Genomic DNA, 13,775 nt, shown 5'->3' with positions numbered 1-13,775 from the left:
CCCCCACAGAGCAGAGCCTCTGCCTCCCGGAGCAAGAGGAGGTGGCACTGCATCCCAGGGCCCGGCTGCCTGTGGGGCTGCATCGGGGGCTCCTGCCCCTGCCCCGTAAGTCTGGGAGCACATGGGTCTTGGCCTTGGCACCTTCTTTCCTGGGAAAATACCTCCCTCTGGGCCAGGGCAGTGCAGAGCAGTGGAAGCGGGAAGTTGTGGAGTCAAGAGTGATGGGTGGGCCGGGCACGGTGGCTCACGCTTGTAATCCCAGCACTTTGGGAGGCCGAGGCGGGCGGATCATGAGGTCAGGAGATCGAGACCACGGTGAAACCCCGTCTCTACTAAAAATACAAAAAAAAAATTAGCCAGGCGTGGTGGCGGGCGCCTGTAGTCCCAGCTACTCGGAGAGGCTGAGGCAGGAGAATGGCGTGAACCCTGGGAGGCGGAGCTTGCAGTGAGCCGAGATTGCACCACTGCACTCCAGCCTGGGCGACAGAGCGAGACCCCGTCTCAAAAAAAAAAAAAAAAAGAGTGATAGGTGTCAATTCTGGCTCCTGCACTTGGCCCAGACCACCTGACCCACCACCCCCACCAGCATACCTGCCCAGCCAGCCTCATGCCACCAGCCAGCCTCCCAGCCACATCACCTTTCAGGGGCAGGACATGTCCTTGATTCCTTCCTTCACACCACATCCTGGAAGCTCCACCTCAAACTCATCCTGAACCCACTGGCTCCACCCCACTGGCATGGCCACCACCATCTGTCACTGGGATTCCTCCCTGCTTCCACCCTCTCCACCGAAAACCCTCCAAAGGCCTCCACTGCACAGAGAATGAATTCCCACCCCACACCGTGGCCGTCCCTTCAAAGCGATGAGTGCTGCCCATCCCTCCAGGCCCCGCACGCCTCCCACTCCCCCGTTACGTCCTCGGCTCCAGGTACTAGCTCTTCCTTCTGCCCCTTGGTCACACTGCAGTAACTCCAGCCTCAGGGCTCCTGCATGTGCTGTTCCCTCTGCCTGGAACACCCTTCCCAGGGCTGGGCTTTCCCATCACCACCAACCTGGGGCGCCTCCCTCCCTTACCTGCCTTCTTACGCTGCCCTTTCACCCCGTTTTACTTTGTTCACAGGATTCTCCACTGTCTGCAAGCATCTGCTCACCGGGTCTCCCCTGCTGGGCTGTGGGCCCAGAGAGCAGCGACTCGATCAGGCTCCTCCGCTGCTACAGCCCCAGGACCCAGTCCTGCCCCGGACACACGGTGGACACACAGCAAGAACGTGACGAGTGAATGAAGGACAATACACTTGTGGCAGCAGGCAAGGTGCTCTCTCTGAGCCTCAGTCTCCCCCTAAGCAGTAGAGCTGCTAACGCTATTATTCCCCCATGATTTGGGGAGCAGCAATATTCCTCCACGATTTGGGGAGCAGCATTATTATTGAGCGTTACTGAACCCGCATGGCACTCAGGTGCCCAGCCTTTTCCCAACCAGACCAGCGCCAGCCACCTCTCCATGCAGGCCCAGTGCCCAGGTCACCTCCTGTCCTGTCCTGCAAGCCCTCTCTGTGTGTGCTGACAGGTTGGGATGGGAGGCGTGGGAGGCGCCAGCTGTGCTCCTGGCCGGATTCTCTACCAGCTTCGCTCGTGGCGCAGCCCACACCTCAGGGCAAGCCCCGGCCAAAGGGACCAAGTCAAGAGCTCTGAGAGACATCCCAGAAAGAATCCAGCCCACGTCCCAAACGTGTATGTGCACAGGCGCACGCAAGAGGGTGAGACAGAAGGAGAGAAAAATGAAGCCAGAGAGCAGGAGAGAGAGAAGACAGACGCCAGCACGCCCATCGGACTGCATGACCTTTCCCCGCTCAGAGCTCCTTCGGGGCCCAGAGCACAGTGCTGCCTAGGATTAATTTCAAAGAGAAACGGGTCAAAGAAAATTGGAAATTTTTATAGAAAATATTTCAGACTTGGAGCTGGATGAAGTGTCTGCCAACCTGCAGAGAATTCTGAGAGGAGATGGGGCCTGTGGTCAGAGGCCTCCGGCTGGCACAAGATGGCAGCGTTTGGACCTCGGACCCAAATGCAGTTTCTGAGCCGGGCCTATCCCGGCTGCTGCTGGGGAAGAGCTTCCTGTCCCCTTCAGATGTCCCTCCAGCTGCCTCTGCAGCCCTGATGCTGGTACCCAACACCTCTCACCTGTCGCCCCACCCCTCTCTATCCCCAAGAGGCCTCTGTCTAGGGACCCACCATGGGATGCAGTCCCTTTGTCCCCATTATGCAGGGTGCCCATGTCTCTTTCACAGTCATCCATGGGGCACCCAGGGCATGAAGGGAGCCTCACCTGGGTCCCAAGCAGGCCCCACTGCTCCTTGCCCCAACCTCACCCCAGCCAGCAGGCTCCTACATCCAAGGCACAGATGTCACAGACATGAAAAGATGCCCTGGACACATCGCCTCTCTCCCAGGAGCCTGCCTCTGCCATGCTGGGGACCTGAAAAGAGGGGCCGTGCCCAGCCCACAGCTGCTAATCAAACGCCAGATGCCCCTGTGAGCAGATCACGGCTTCACCCTTGAGCCGTGTACTGTCTGCATGCCAGGCGTGGTTACCTTGTGCATAACCCGAAAAGCTCTTTGGAGGACATTCCCAACACAGATCCAAGGGAAGGAAACAAAGTATCAGTTCACCGTGTCTGTGGAAGACGGCGAGGCAGAGTAGGGAAAGGGGGCCGGAGAGCAAGTGTCACAGTGAGCACCGGGCAGGCGCCCTGTGCCCTGTGTAATTCCAACAGCCCCTGCGCCACTGCACCCGGGTACAGTGGAGATCTCAGCACCCAGGTTCTGAGATCCTGAGGGGCTGGGTGAGCTGCTCTGGGCCCCTTAGTGAGCCAGAACAGCAGCATGCCAGGTGGAGCTGAGCACACTGACCCCTGCACCAAACTGCCCGGTGCCCACTTCACTCACCCACCTCGTGCTGGAAGCATCTGTGGGAGCAGCCCTAATGCGGCTCCTCAGAACCACTGGCCGGTCTTCCAGAACTGTCCGCTGCACTCGAGTGGGGGCTGCAGCCAAGCCAAGGCCAAGGCCACCATCCTCCAGGTCCCACTTGTCACCTGCCCACGGTGCTCCACCAAAGATCCAGGCCCTCCCAGCCACATTCACCTGGTCGGCTCCACCCCTGAACCAGAAACCATGCCGGGAGGGGAGAGGTGGCGGGGGAAGGGCAGGCCTGAGACTCAGGGACTAAATTTATGTCAGAGGCGCAGGGGAGGAGCTGCGCACGTGGGGGCTGTCAGGCGGAGTGCCAGGCCCAGACGCCGTGGAGGGGGAGCACACCCTGGCATGTCTCCACTGCGGGATAAGGGGGGCCGAGCCCTCGCCGGGGCTGCAAGCCTCGCTTCTGCCTTCACAGCGCAGGGGGTGGGAAGCACCCACAGGGCAGCTCTCCGAGCAGTAGACTCCAGCCAGAGAGCCAGCCAGGCCCGGGAGCTGGCCCCTCCTGCTCTCCCCGGCTGACCCCAGGCAACTCCAGCCTCGGAGAATGTGCAGCCTCGGCTTTCCCAGCGCCGGCCCCCGCCCACCCCTTCCGCGTGGGCCACATCACCACACTGGCATCTCCAACAGCCATCCCAAGGGCCCGGTCTGCACGAGGACAGGAGCGCCGCAGCGTCTGCCAAGGGTGCGCTCAGCCCTGAAGCACGCCTCCCGGAGCCGCCTCGGGTTTCACAATCAGTGCTTCTCCCTGGGTTTCCCGGGGCCTGGGCTGCAGGCACAGCTCCGGGGCGGAAAGAGAGGATGAGCTGAGAGGGCTCCAGGGATCCAGCGCCGAGGCGCTGAACTCAGTGAGTCGGCAACAGTGGCTTGGCAGGGCCCAGGCTGACCGGGGTATGAGAGAGAGCGCCTAGAGTCCCAGGCCTCAGGGGTCGGGGGAGTCGCTTGGGAAGTGCCTGGTTGGAGACACAGAGACAGGTCTGGGCACAAGACGCTGGCCAGGTCCAGGGCTCACCCTGCAAATCCAGCCAAAGGCCTCTCTCCATTCTCCCTTAGGACCCAAGGTTCAACACTTAGACATGTCAGCTGAATCATGACCCCCCCCCGGACGTCCATGTCCTAATCCCCAAAACTCACGAGCATTACCGTATATGGCAGAAGAGACTTTGCAAATGTGTTTAAATCAGGGGTCTGGAGATGGGGAAAGTAACCTGGATGGTCCCAGCAGGCCCTAAATGTTATCCCAAGTGTCCTTCTAAGAGGGAGAGCTGGCTATAGAAGAGGAGAAGCCGTGTGACCAGGGAGGCAGAGACCGCAGCAATGTGGCCACAAGCCGAGGGACGCCAACAGCCCCCAGGAGCTGGGAGGGGCCAGGAATGGATTCTGCCCTGGAGCCTCCAGAAGGAACCAGCCCTGCCAGCACCTTGATTTTAGCCCCTAAAAGCCTATTTCAGATTTCTGAGCTGCACAACGATGAGAGAATGCATGTGTGCTGTTTTAAGCCATTAAGGTATGGGGTAACTTGGTACAGCAGCCACAGGAAGCTGAGATGGACGTCAACAGCTACAGGGCAGAAAGGCTCTCTGACCTGGCATTCAGCAAATTTGCACCCCCCAACAAAGTACACGGCCCTCCTGCCCCATCCTGGGCCCCCCAGCCCCCACCAGGCCAAGCCTCACATCTGCTGTGTCAGTGGGGCTGGCTATCTGCTCCCCAGTCCTGTGGCCTGACAGAACAGAGCTCCTCTCTCTCTCCTGTGCCATTGCTCCAGCCTCCCCCACAGCCTCCCTGCCTCCAGCCTCCCTCACACTGCAACCAGCACGAGCTTGCTGAAACACTCAACTCTTTGCGAGACTGGAGGGCGCCATCCCCACCTTGGGTCATTCAAGTCTGCAGCTTCCACAGAGGCTGCCCCACAGCTCTCTGCCTCCAGCCCTGGGCTCTGCACACCCAGGGGGAACTGTCATGCCTGAGGTTCCCTCCCACCCCCGCCGCCCACTCTTCCCCCAGAATCCCCTGCGGCCTGGAAAACTCCTACCCAACTCAAGGCAAAGTCACAGGGTGGAGACTGTGGGTCAGGAGGGGGCTCTTCCTGGGTTGGTGGGGAAGGGCTGGCTGTGGGCTGCAGGTGGCAGCCACGCTCAGCCACGTGCAGGAGCTGCCCAGTGCCGGCGCTTGTCCTCTATCTCCTGGCGGGCTTGCCTTGGTGCAGCGAGGCTGAGAGGCTCCGGTGGTGGCGTGCCTCCTCTGCCTGTCAGGGAGGACGCTGCAGCCTGACAGCAGGAGGCAGAGGCTTGGCACCGGCGGCGTCTGGGGTGGAGGCAGCCAAGGTCACTGGCACATTGCTGTCTGACTTCTCTTCCTTCAGCCCAGCGGGGTGTGTGCACGGCAGCCTGGTAGCAGTTCCCCCAGGATGGGAAGCACCTACCCCTCCTCTGTCCCAAGGCCAGGCCGGGGGGAGCCCCAGGAGAGCAGCCCACAGAGGACAGTAGAAGATGCTTCTGCCTCTGCATCACAGAAAGCATGGGTAGCCAATGGGTGACCGTGTTTTGTTTGGTCCATATAGTGAGCATGGGAGGGGACCCCAGGCATGACAGCTCCCAGTGGGTGTGCAGGGCCCAGGGCTGGAGGCAGAGGGCTGATGTGGAGGCTTCTGTGGAAAGAGGGCTTTGGCTGGATTTGCTGGCTGAGCCCTGGACCTGGCCAGCGTCCTTGTGCCAGGACCTGTCTCTGTGTCTCCAACCAAGCACTTCCTGAGTGACTCCCCAGACCCCTGAGGCCCGGTCCTTTCGCGTGGTGATAGGGGCTGTCTCTCGTACCCGGGTCGGCCTGGGCCCTGCCAAGCCAGCTGTTGCTGACTCACTGAGCTCAGCGCCTCGGCTGGATTCCTGGAGCCCTCTCAGTTCATCCTCTCATTCCAGAAATTTGAAGCCACATTTTAACATCAGGAAGGTTCACATAAAAAGTCTGATGTCTGGATTCTCTTGATAGGATGTTTAGCTGCACCAGACCCACACTTCTACCAAATTGAGGTCAAGGGAGTTGAGGAGGGTCTGTCTCTCCTTGCAGGGCCTCCCAGACGCCCTGTGCCCACGGCAAGGCCAGGGCTGGACACCACGTGCGGCTGCACTCCCACTGCTGTTTCTTTTTAGTGGAGATGTATTCTTGGTCGTCCACGTTTCTACCAAAAGGAGAGAAATGAAAGCCAGGCCAAGGGCGGGTGCAATTATCCTTTCTTCCTCCACTGCTGCCCTTGTTGGCATTGCCCGCCAGGCCTCTGAGTTTGCAGCTCGTCTTGACTTTCTGCAAATGGCACCGTGTGTCTGAAACAGAGACCACATGCCCAATACACGACTCGGGGTCTTTCTCACTATGTGGCAACCTTTGCAGAGTCCCAAGGTCAATCTCTGGGAAGCTAAGACAGGCCCTCAGTGTCAGCAGCAGGGTCGGCTTCTCTGTGCACGTGGTCTTGGAGTAAGCCTCTCCAGGTCCCTTAATGCGGGGGGTGGCGGAGGACTGCCAGGCTGAGAGTGGCACTTAGGCATGCAGGGAAGAGCTCCCACACGACAGGGTGGAGGGTCTGGTGAGGGAGGCAGCAGGACCAGGACCTGCCTAGGCTGTGCCTCTGGGCTATACGCCCTGGGAAGGAGTGAAGCCTACAGTGCTGCTCCTCCACGTGACCCAGACGGGCGCCTCCCGGGTGTGCTGTGCACTGCGTGGCCAGCCTTGTACGCGAGGGCCATTCACATCCTGTAGCTGGCTGCACGGTGCCCCCAAAGATGCTGGAGCCTGCTCCCTGCAACCTGAGATGGGTACCTTCTATGGGAGGAAAGGGCTTTGCAGATGTGCTTACAGTAAGGCTCTTGAGATGAGAAGATTGTCCTGGATTACTAGGGTGAGTCCTAAATGCAATCAAGGCATCCTTGCAAGAGGGAGGCACAGGGACACTGTCAGAAGAGGAGGGGGCGACATGACCCAGGGACAGAGATTGGCATGATGCGGCCACAAGCCAAGGGAGGCTGGCAGCCCCCAGGAGCGGGGATGGGCCAGAAACAGATTCTCCCCTGGAGCCTCTGGAGGAGCACAGCCCTGGCCACCCTTGATCTTGGCTCAGTGAGATTAATCTCAGACTTCTGGCCCACGGAGCTATGAGAGAGTACATTTGTATTAGTCCATTTTCACAATGCTGATAAAGACATACCCGAGACTGGACAACTTACAAAAGAAAGAGGTTTATTGGACTTACAGTTCCACGTGGCTGGGGAGGCCTCACAATCATGGCAGAAGATGAAAGGCACGTCTCACATGACAGCAGGCGAGAGAGAGTGAGCTTGTGCAGGGCAACTCCCGTTTTTAAAACCCTCAGATCTCGTGAGACCCACTCACCATCATGAGAACAGCACGGGAAAGACCCACCCCCATGATTCAATCATCTCTCACCAGGTCCCTCCCACAACACGTGGGAATTACGGGAGCTACAAGACGAGATTCAGGTGGAGACACAGAGACAAACCATATCGACGTTTCTATTGTTTCAAGCTCCCTGGGGGCTCCCTCCTTGACAGTCCCACACAGGATGAGGTGCACACACACCACAGAGGACAATGCCACAGGGTGCCCTGTCCCTGCACCCCAGCACAGTGTCCCTGGGCACAAAGCTGGCCTTGGGAAGGGCAGAGAACAGGGATTTGAGATGCCTGTCAGAATGCCTGGGGGGGACACCTCAACCACCTCTCCCCAAAAGGCCACCCAGCCTCAGAGCTCTGCCTCCGGTCCTGGCCAGGTTCCTAGGCCAGCAGCACTAAGCAGGACCCTTCTGCCAAGGCCAGCATGGCCAGGGAGGAGAGAAAAGGACCCTCCCTGCTCCCTCACCTCTTGCCCCTCCTAACACCCTCTCCCGGGTGTTGCCTAAGCTGCCCAGCGCACACACTCATCTCCAGCCTGGGTCTGTGAAACAGGTTAAAACCGTCATTTTCCATCCATTTCCCCAGGCAATCTGCAATCCAGCCACTGATCTTGGATGACAGAGACTATTAGTGAAAATGATTCCCTGAGGCCCCATGAGCCCCTGAGATCACCCTGGGCAGCCCGTGGGCTTCTCAGGGAAAACAGGACACCCTGAAAAGGAGGCACCCCCGACGCTGCAGGGAGATCCCCCACCCAGACAGATGCCCACCCCCCACTGGGACACCCAGGGCAGGTGTGTCACCTTCCCCGGCAGAACATAAATAGCAGGGTGCTTCACACCCACTTCCAGACGTTGCTTTTGGGGAGGCAGGAAGAAACTGCCAGCCAGCACCTCCTGCCAGCTTCTGCCAGGGCCACACTGATATATCAGGGCTCCCTCAGAATTCACTGGAAGAAAGGGTCCCCTATACACACGCACACACACTTGCCCCCAGGTCCTGGAGTTGTGTGCCAGGCAGGCTGTGCCCCTCACTATGCCTGGCCACAGGATACAGCCATTATGTATCTCCCAGTTGCCACTCTGGGCCCTAAAAAGGCCCAGGCAGATGGAAAGCTGGACGCCTGAGGTCACCGTGGGCCCTCCACCCAGCTCCGGCACTCACTGTGTCTGGGGCCCTTCCAGCCACTGTGTCGACCTCAGCCCAGGGCCGTGTGGGAACGATTAGGTGCACGGAGTGGGGGCTGGGTCACTGAAGGCCCGAACCCCTCACGCAGGGTCATGCTGATACCAGACAGGAACATCAAGCAAAAGGGACTTGGCCCCAGCCCCAAGTCCTGGGATCCAGACCTATAGCCCCAGGCCCACGCTCACACCCACAGCCTGGGCTCTCAGCTGGAGACCCTGGGCTTGCAGCCTGGGCCCCAGGCCTGGAGCTCAGGCTGGACAGGCTCACCTCCTCCCCAACAGCCCATTACCAAACCCCTACCTTCCAGCCCAGCCTCACCCCTGACCTGGCAGCTGGCCTTACCCAGCGTCTTCTAAGGCCAATGGTTTCTGGGCTTATTCTGAGTTTGAAATTCCTTTCCTGTGTTCTGAATTTCAAGTTCTCATTAAAGATATGTGGATTGCGGGTGGGGGTGGAGGGAGGATTCAGCAGAAGATGCCAAACACCAGCAGAAGCCCAGAAAGTAAGGCAAGGCCGGCCAGGCTGTGGGGGAAGGGCTGCCATGTTCAGGAAGACAAGCACCATATGGAATCTGGGATCAGATACACGGCCAAGGGCACACGGCCAGCTCACCTCGCCTGAGCACAGGTCCCCAGAACCACCCTGAATATTCCAGGAGAGGCCCGCCAGAAGCACCAAGCCCACAGCACCAGTGACCAGCCCCTGAGCTCGCGGGGACACAGGGGTTGCTAATGCCACTGGGCTTGCCCAACAGCAGCTAGCTAGCAAGGAGCAAAGCCGGGCCCTGCCCCCGGGTCTGGAGCACTTGCTCAGCCCCATTTCACGCTTGCCCTCCTGGATTACTCCTCCTTCGTTCCCTGCAAAATAGTCCAAGGGTGGGAAGAAGCAGTCGTGGCTGAGACCACAGCTGGAAAAGGCTGGGCAGGCAGTGCCCCGTGGCCCAGCTGTCTGCAGCATAGCAGACGCCGATTTGTCACCAAGGAACAAGGGGCCACCGGTTGCATTGATTGGCTCCAGAGTACATTGGGCTTCCTGATGGAACAATGGCTTGCAAAGGTATCTGATGCTGTTTCATGAAATTAGAAACGTGCCTGGCCAGGCTGTACCCAATTTATCTGTCAAGCTAGGAAGTCAGAGAGACCTACAGTAAATGAGGCGGGGCTGCTATGGAGTGACGGGAGTACCTTAGTAAACCACAGCACGGGGGCTGGCCCAGCCCAGGCCCCTGGAGCAGTCGCTGTGAACATGCAGGTGTGCCTGACCCTGGGCCCCAGGCTCTCCTCACCCAGGGGTCCTGACCAGAGGCTGAGGGCTGAGCTCACAGCTTCCCACTCTCCCAGCAAGAGCCAAGCACAGGTCAGGCATCCCTGACCACACGGGGGACCCTGAGAACTATGAGCCTGCAGAACCACATCAGACACCAACCCTGGCTTCACCACAATCCAGGACCAGAGACTGGGGGATGCTGGGAGTTGTGGGCTGGCACAGTGGGGCCAGATCTGAGGCGACAGTCATGGACTGTCACCATGGCCACCCGGCAGCTCCTTTCACGTTTCTGGGCCCAGGGCACACATGGGTTCTGAGCTGAAAAAGACAGAAGCCCATGAGTCTGCGCAGAGACTGCTGAGGCTGCTGGGAGCACCTCCAGAGGCTTTGTAGGGCACGTGCCTCCAGGAATCCAGAAAGAGCATGCAGGGCCTTTCTCCCTGAGCAGCCAGGTGAGGGTTGCGACCTACCACAGGCACCCTCCCAGGGACCATGGCAGCACAGAGGCAGGAGAGGCGCTGTCTGGGGCTCTGGAGGCCTCTTCACAGGCACAGACTCAGAGACGCAGGCACTGGACTCAGGCCTGGTCGGGGCCCCCGCCCCACTCCACGATACTTGCTCCCCTTTAGGCAACAGAAGATGGGCCCTTGGACAGCCTTCATAGTCCACTATGGAGGACCCAGACCTGAAGGCAGAGGTGCCTGGGCTGCTTGTCACCCACATGCACCCAGAACAGGGGCCCCAGCCTCAGCAGCCCTGCTATGCCCTGCCGTCAGCCAGGCAGCTGGCCCATTTCTGAGCCACTGAGACCGGGGCTCAGCCTCAGCAGCCAAGCTGGTCTGCGGAGAGCTGCCTGAGTCTCAGAGGGCTCTCCACACAGCCTGCCCAACTGCAGTAGCCTCACCTGTGTCCAGGGCCTGTGGCCCCCCTAGAGGAGGGGATGTGGGTGGCCGGCGATACACCACGTGCACACGGCCTTGCTCAGCCTCCTGCGCCACCAGCCCCTTCTCCAAGGGTTCAATGAAGAACTCCTCCTCCTCCATCCGGATCAGACCAGCCTGCGGGACAAAGACAACACGGTCAGATTTCCAGCACACAAAAGACCAAGGAAGGGGAACAGCGAGGAGACCCCCTCAGGAAGTACCTCCCACCTGAAGACCCCGCCCAGCACCCCCAGCTGGTGCTCAGCTTAAACCCTGGGCAGGCCGGAGGGCATGAACATGTGGCCCCAGAGGCCACCCCACCCGCCCTGTCTAGGAAAGGGGCCTCCGTCTGGGTCGCCTCCACCCCTGTACACCAACCCTGTCTGCTTTCAGAAAAGTTACTGTGTTTCTAAAGTCAAAACCGTCCAGAGAAGCCTGGAGACATTCAAGGGCAGCTGTGGGCCTGTGTGTGTCCCTGGAGGGCACCCACCAAAGTGCATCAATACGGGCCAAGTGCTGCCCCCACCCCCAGGAGCCCAGAGTCCAAGACAAAGGTCAAAACAGCCAGCCGGGGATCGAATCTGCTCACACACATGTTCCGTTTGGGCCAAACAATATTTTTACAGCTCTGAAGCTAACACTCAGAATGATGAGACTGCATGTCTTGAACACGGAATCCCAGCTTTCCTTGGAAACGCAGGCCCTGACCACAGCGGGCCTTGGACGGAACACATGCCCCTGCAGCTGGCTCCAGTCCCCACTGCCCCCCCACTCTCTCTCCTGCTCTCTGTGTCAGCCACCAGCCCAGACTCTACAGGCAGCTGAACTGCTGCCCCTGACCCCCTAGGCCAGCCAGCGCCATCCCTGACTACAAACTCCTCGCTGGGTCCTCATTTCCGTTGGGACTCAGGCTGCTCTGTATGCTGGCATTCAGGCTCTGGGCCTGCCCCACCCTCCCAGACCACGGCTTGCACACCCATGCTCCTCACTGGGCTGTGTGCACCCTGCCGAGCCACCCAGCCCCTGAACCCCATGCTGTCAACTCAGGAATCCCCATTCCCCCACCCCACCACCCCACCCCCAGCTCGGCCATCTGGTAAACCTGTGTTCTCCCTTCGCAGCCTGACTCAGCCCCCCTCACCTCCCCTGCCCTCCCCTGCCATCCAGCCTGCCCTCCCCTGCCCTCCCCTGCCATCCCTTGCCCTCCCCTGCCCTCCCCTACCATCCAGCCTGCCCTCCCCTGCCATCCCCTGCCGTCCCCTGCCCTCCCCTGCCCTACCCGGCCGTCCCCTGCCCTCCCCTGCCCTCCTCTGCCCTCCCCGGCCATCCCCTACCATCCAGCCTGCCCTCCCTTACCATCCAGCCTGCCCTCCCCTGCCATCCAGCCTGCCCTCCCCTGCCATCCCCTGCCCTCCCCTGCCCTCCCCGGCCTTCCCCTGCCCTCCCCTACCATCCAGCCTGCCCTCCCCAGCCCTCCCCTGGCGTCCAGCCTGCTGGCACCATCAGGTCCACCCATCCCATGACCACTGCAGCTCCTACACTTTTATCTTCTGGTCCATTATACATAAACCAAGCTCTCACACTGGAAGCGCACACTGTGTCCAGCCTTCAGAGTGTTTCCTTCAGATTACAAGCTTATGACCCATGCAGGGGATTTTAAAAGCTTGAATTAGCTGCTCAAACTTAAGAAACAGGAGAGTTCACATCAACGACCAGATTTCCAGACTCTCTTGAAAATGAGAAAAGCTGGCATGTCCAGCGCCCGTCGACACTCCAGCTCAGCTGGCACTGGCCGGGGTCCCTGTCCAGTCTGGAGTGTGCCCTCCGGTGGGCAGCCCCTGGCACCTGCCATCTGGATGTGTGGAAATCACACCCCCAAAGCAACCTCATCATGGCCTCTGCCACATCATCATCCTGGCTGTGGGGGGCACAGGGGCGTACGGGCTGCCCTCCTTCTCCCTGACCCGAGGTGCCCCGTGAGCACCACCCTGTTGCTGGCTGGGAGCCTCTGCACACCGCGATGCAGTCAGTGCCCCCAGGGCCTGCTGGGCGGCTGTCCCTGCCTCAAGTGTAGCGAGGGAGACTGGAGATGCCTCCCAGCGCACTCAGCCTGGGCCCTCGGGAAGCTGATGTGCCAGGCAGGGCCTGGTGGAGGTGCAGGGCCTGGAGGAACACAGAGCCCAGCATCAGGCCTGGCTCCAGAATGAAGGGTGCCTCCGGTGGGAGATGACATCTACCCAAACCCACCCAATCCCTTTGTGCTGGCCAGGCAAAGAGTTGGAGAGAGGACCAGTGCTCTAGACAGGGGAAACCGCACATGCCATGGCCAGGGAGGTGGACGGAGCACAGCTGCTGGGAAGAGCTGACCAGGTGGGTGGACAGGAGCATCGAGGGCATGGTGCCCAGTGGCCCGTCACTCAGGGGGCTGGTGAGGGAGGTTGTAGGCAGCCTGGGGCTTCTGGGGGGATCCTTGATCTGATTCCTGTTCAGAAGCATGGTGGCTGCTGCAGGGGGAATGGGCTGCGGAACAAAACTGGGTCTGGGGTCCTGGGGAGAAGGTGTTGCAGGCACCTGGGAGAGGGGTAATGGTCCAGACGGGAGCATGAGAGATAAGGACAAGTGGGCGGTATGAGGGAGGTGAGGAGCGAAATGGACAGGACATGGTAGGGTAGATCCGGCTGAGATGTGAAGGAGGAGGCAGCAGCCCGGTGGGCTTCCAGGTCTGGCTGAAGAACCGGTCCCCAAAGTTACCCAGGCCCCCACCCCTGGCAGCTGTGAGGGTAGCGGACATGGTGGAGAGACTCTGCAGGTGTGATCAGGTCAGCTCTGGGGCTGGCTGGGCCCTGAATGCAGTTGCTTGCCCACTTCCTTATGCCGGGGAGTAGGGGGGGGATTAGGCAGATGCTTAGAGGACGAGGCCATGGGCAGAGAGGGAGGATGCCAGATGCCAGCTTTGGAGATTGGAGCGATGCGGCCTCAAGCCAAGGAACGCTGGCAGCCCCCAGGAGCTGGCAGAG

General features: G+C 60.1%; 1 protein-coding gene across 2 annotated transcripts in view; it reads right to left on the bottom strand.

The window, feature by feature from the left end:
• ADAMTS2 (ADAM metallopeptidase with thrombospondin type 1 motif 2) overlaps nucleotides 1–13,775 on the bottom strand; it is a 237,914-nt gene that overhangs the window by 157,416 nt on the left and 66,723 nt on the right. For both annotated transcript variants that reach the window (XM_055284998.2, XM_055284999.2), the window contains exon 3: nucleotides 10,740–10,893. In XM_055284998.2, coding sequence (XP_055140973.1) covers nucleotides 10,740–10,893 — 154 coding nt within the window. The remainder of the gene's footprint in view (nucleotides 1–10,739; nucleotides 10,894–13,775) is intronic.

The sequence above is a fragment of the Symphalangus syndactylus genome, chromosome 7 (genome assembly GCF_028878055.3).
Source record: "Symphalangus syndactylus isolate Jambi chromosome 7, NHGRI_mSymSyn1-v2.1_pri, whole genome shotgun sequence".
NCBI lineage: Eukaryota > Metazoa > Chordata > Mammalia > Primates > Hylobatidae > Symphalangus > Symphalangus syndactylus.
Note: the sequence above shows the minus strand (reverse complement) of the source record. Positions and strands in the feature narration are given on the sequence as shown.